The 4,355-nt window shown below is 51.8% G+C and overlaps 1 protein-coding gene across 1 annotated transcript; it reads left to right on the forward strand.

Moving 5' to 3' along the window:
* The first annotated feature begins 352 nt into the window (after window positions 1-352).
* On the forward strand, window positions 353-4,022 carry adra2db (adrenergic, alpha-2D-, receptor b). The gene has a single exon (XM_086158641.1). It carries the CDS (start codon window positions 715-717, stop codon window positions 1,993-1,995), a length of 1,281 nt encoding a protein of 426 aa, XP_086014767.1. The 5' UTR covers window positions 353-714; the 3' UTR covers window positions 1,996-4,022.
* The last annotated feature ends 333 nt before the right edge of the window (window positions 4,023-4,355 follow it).

Genomic DNA, 4,355 nt, shown 5'->3' on the forward strand with positions numbered 1-4,355 from the left:
GTGATTTTGAGGTTGCTGGGAATGATGTGGGTGTGGTTTGGGGCGCAATTCTGGAATTCTGGTTGTTGTGTTTTTTATTTACCCGAAATTGAACGACCAACAGCAGCTCTTGTCATTAAACAGACGTTTCCCCGTCACACCGGTGTTCTCCCTGACCTCCAACACTACGACACTCATCAATATCAGAATATCTCGTGGGTCACGGATTACACACGTTTGAACCGTGGATTTTAAAAGAAGAACCGTTCGAGATTCGAAAGAATCGGCTGTTTATCTGAACGCCAAAAGAGCCGGTTCTCTGAAAAGAGCCGAACTTCCCATAACCGCTGCAAATCCGCGGAAGGTGGAAGAGAGAAAATTGTGGATGCAATTCCCTCCCTCTCTCTCTCTCTCTCTCGAAGTTTGGATGTTCAGAGATGGGCTGGTCCTCCAAGTGATGTCACTTGCAAACGCGGGTATCCGGAGTCTCCTGCGCCAAAAGCGATGGTTGGCACCGGCGGCGCCTTTACGCGCGGCGTGGAAAAGCGGATACGAGGAGCGATCGCGTCGGATCGGGACATGCGGACGCGCGGATACGATGCCCACGGAGGTCCACGGTCGCGGATCTGCTCGGAGGAGCCGCGGTGAAGCAGCGGGAGGCGGATCCGCGGGTCCGAAGCGGCCGGGGAGCGTCGGCGCGCCCGACGCACCGACATGATCCGCGTCTGACGAGCCATGGATTCCACCGCGTCGAGCCTCAGCGTGGGGAACGGCACCGAGGAGGACAACACCACGGAAGAATCCGTCACGGCTCCCCACACGGCGGCCACCGCCGCGCTCATCATCCTGGTGGTGGCGGTGATCGTGTCGGTGACGATCGTGGGCAACGCGCTGGTGATCGTGGCCGTGTTGACCAGCCGGGCTCTCCGCGCCCCGCAGAACCTGTTCCTGGTCTCCCTGGCGTCCGCGGACATCCTGGTGGCCACGCTGGTCATCCCCTTCTCCCTGGTCAACGAGGTCATGGGCTACTGGTACTTCGGCAGCACCTGGTGCGCCTTCTACCTGGCGCTGGACGTGCTCTTCTGCACCTCCTCCATCGTGCACCTGTGCGCCATCAGCCTGGATCGCTACTGGTCGGTGACCAAAGCGGTGAGCTACAACCTGATCCGCACGCCCAGGCGGATCAAGTCCATGATCGCGGTGGTGTGGGCCATCTCGGCCGTCATCTCCTTCCCGCCGCTCCTCATGCCCAAGCACGGCGAGCGGGTGTGTCTCCTCAACGACGAGACCTGGTACATCCTCTCCTCCTGCCTGGTGTCCTTCTTCGCCCCGGGTCTCATCATGATCCTGGTGTACTGCAAGATCTACAAGGTGGCCAAGATGCGCTCCTCCACCGTGTTCGTGGCCAAGAACGGCCTGGAGAGGCAGCCGTCCCAGTCGGAGACCTGCTTCGTCCGGAAGGACCGCTTGGAGACGGAGAGCCCGAGCAGCCGGAGCTCCGGCAGCCAGCGGCGAGGCCGCGGGGAGCTGGACGACATCGACCTGGAGGAGAGCTGCTGCCCGTCGGACACCAAACCGCGCGGCCACCGCTTCGCCAAGCGCAGAAAGGCCGACGCTACGGACGATTGCTGTCCCCCTCAGGGTTGCGGCCTGTCCTGGGCCTCGGAGGCGCAGAAGAACCCCAACGTCCGGCAGCAGCAGCAGCAGCAGCAGCGGCGGCGGCAGCTGGCGGCGGCGCACAAAAACAAAGTGGCCCAGATGCGAGAGAAACGCTTCACCTTCGTGCTGGCGGTGGTGATGGGGGTGTTCGTGCTTTGCTGGTTCCCCTTCTTCTTCACCTACAGCCTGCACGCCGTCTGCAGGGAGAGCTGCTACATCCCCGCCGCCCTCTTCAACCTCTTCTTCTGGATCGGCTACTGCAACAGCTCCGTCAACCCCATCATCTACACCATCTTCAACAGGGATTTCAGGAAGGCCTTCAAGAAGATCATCTGCAGAACCTCCAAGCGCACATGAAGACCAGCTTGAAGGGCTTTTTCATTTTTTTTTTTTTTGTTTGTTTGTTTGTTTCCCCCCCCCCGTCCTGAGAAGAAGCTGGTGGAGCAGGACAACTTTCTCCCCTTCGTGTAATATTGAAACCGTGGATGTCGTGTGCAGATCTGTGAATAAAGATGTTAATTTGAGCCGAGTTAATTCTCCGTTCCTGCGGTCGGAGTTGCATTTTTAGGGGTGTAATATAAAGATAACTTCCGCACCTTTTGATCGAAAAGTATCCAAACCGCGGGCGGGAGCGGCGTTCAGAATTAAAGTCATAAATTCCCCACGAGATGATTAAATCGCCGCCTGGGATGAGACGCCATTTCTTTTTCTTTGTTGCAAAGTAAAAATGTGACTAAGAATATTTTGAAGTATCTGCCAGGTCACTCTCTCGCGTTCATCTTTCTGACGATTCGGCCAAATGTGCTGCCAAAGCCGCGGGCGCTCGGCCATTTCTTATCCCCGAACCCTCCTAAAAACTTACATAAGAGCGTTGTCTCGCGTCTCCTCCGACGGGGTCGCGAACCAGATCCACCGGAAGTGTTTATGTTTTTTGTACACGCCACGTCGCTAGCCGTCGCTAGCCGTCGCTAGCCATCGCTAGCCGTCGCTAGCCGAGACAACGGAGCAAAAGCTGCCTTTGGGTTTTCTCGGGGAATAATGAGCGTTTTTCACGCGGTAGGTTAGCGCTTCGGCTAACAGCAGGGTGTCCGGTTCGAGTCTCTACGTGGAGTTTGCACGTCGTAGAATCGCTGGAAACCCTGAATTGTCCTGACGTGTCGATGAGAGGGTGAAGTAGCGATAGAACGTGTGAATAGTTGAGTTTCCCTGCATGACGTGTGAATGAGAGGGTGAATGATTGTGTCTCTAGATAGTAAACGGGTGTATCTCTATACGACACGTGAATGAGCGAGTGAATAAATGCAAATGAAAGGGTGAATGCTTGAAAATATTGATATGACACGTGAGTGAGAGAGTGACTTTCGATGATACGTCAATGAGGGAGTGAATACTTGAGTTTCGCCTCATGACACGTGAATGACAGGGGGAATGGGCTCCGTGGGATTTGTGAAGGGTTGTTTTACATCTGTTATATAACGGTCGACAAGGATGTCTCGATATGACATGTGAATGAGTGAGTGAATGGCGGTATGTCTGTGTTTGACGTGTGAATGAGAGGGCGAATGGTTGTTTCTCTACATGACGTGGAGATGATTTCATGACGTGAATGAGAGGGTGAACGATTGTGATTTGTGAATGGGTGGATGTCTTTATATGACACGTGAATGAGCGAGCGAATGGTTACATGTCTCTATATGACATGCAAATGAAAGGTCGGGTGACTGGTTGAAAATATCAATATAACAATTGAATGACAGGGTGAATGTTTGTATGTCTCTATATGACATGCAAATGAACGGCTGAATGTTTGAAAATATCTTTATGACATGCAAATGAAAGGGTGAATGGTTGAACGTCTCTATATGACGCGTGAATGAGCGAGCGAATGGCCGTCTGTCTCTAGATGCAGCCCTGTGATCGACCGTCGCCGGGTCTCGGGCTGCAGGGATAAACTCCAGTGAAACCTGGATTCAGGATAAGCGGTAGATTTACTGACTGAAGGAATAATAGACAGTTTTCTCAGCGCTATGGTGACTAGTTCTAGCCAAATAGTGAAAACGGTCGTCCTCCGACGTCCACCGGATTTTAGCCGGCGCTCCAGAGTCGCTGTATAATCTTAGACAATTTCTCAAAATTCCCTCGTCTTCAAAATCAGCAATAAAAAAATCAAGTCATCTGCTTGTAAATGCTTAATTTCCACCTCCGCCAATGAGAAGGCAATGTGTTAAAGTAACATGAATCAGCTCATCTGGTTTGGGATTAATCACAATTTTGCCGGGATCAATTTTGCAACATAATCAATAAAGAGTAGAAACCCCAAACAGGGTTTGTGACTATCTCTTTTTTTTTTTTTTTAAGTTTCATTTTGGAAAAGTCTTTTAAAACACACCAACAGGGTTTTTTTTTTTTTTTTTTTTTCAGAAATATTCTTTAATCAATTCAAAGCATTTAGTTTAGGACGCATCTAAAATTAGCGTAGGTGTAAAAATAAAAGAAATAGGTGTATAAAATGCCCGCGCTGCCTTGGGAAAAGTAAAGTCGGAGAGAGGAAAGTTGACCCGCTACGTTTTCGGCTATTGTCTGCATGGGGGTGCCGGGGATAAACACACTATTTTTAACCTCTCAGGAATGTCTTCAGAGCGCAGCTCGCCGCCTCCTCGCCTCCACAATCATCCTGCCGGAGTTCAAACTCCAACACACCGTCTCGGTTCTTTCTA

This window comes from Fistularia commersonii, chromosome 13 (assembly GCF_037954325.1).
Source record: "Fistularia commersonii isolate RoL2024-O1a breed Wild chromosome 13, RoL_Fcom_v1.0, whole genome shotgun sequence".
In the NCBI taxonomy this organism is placed as follows: Eukaryota; Metazoa; Chordata; class Actinopteri; order Syngnathiformes; family Fistulariidae; genus Fistularia; species Fistularia commersonii.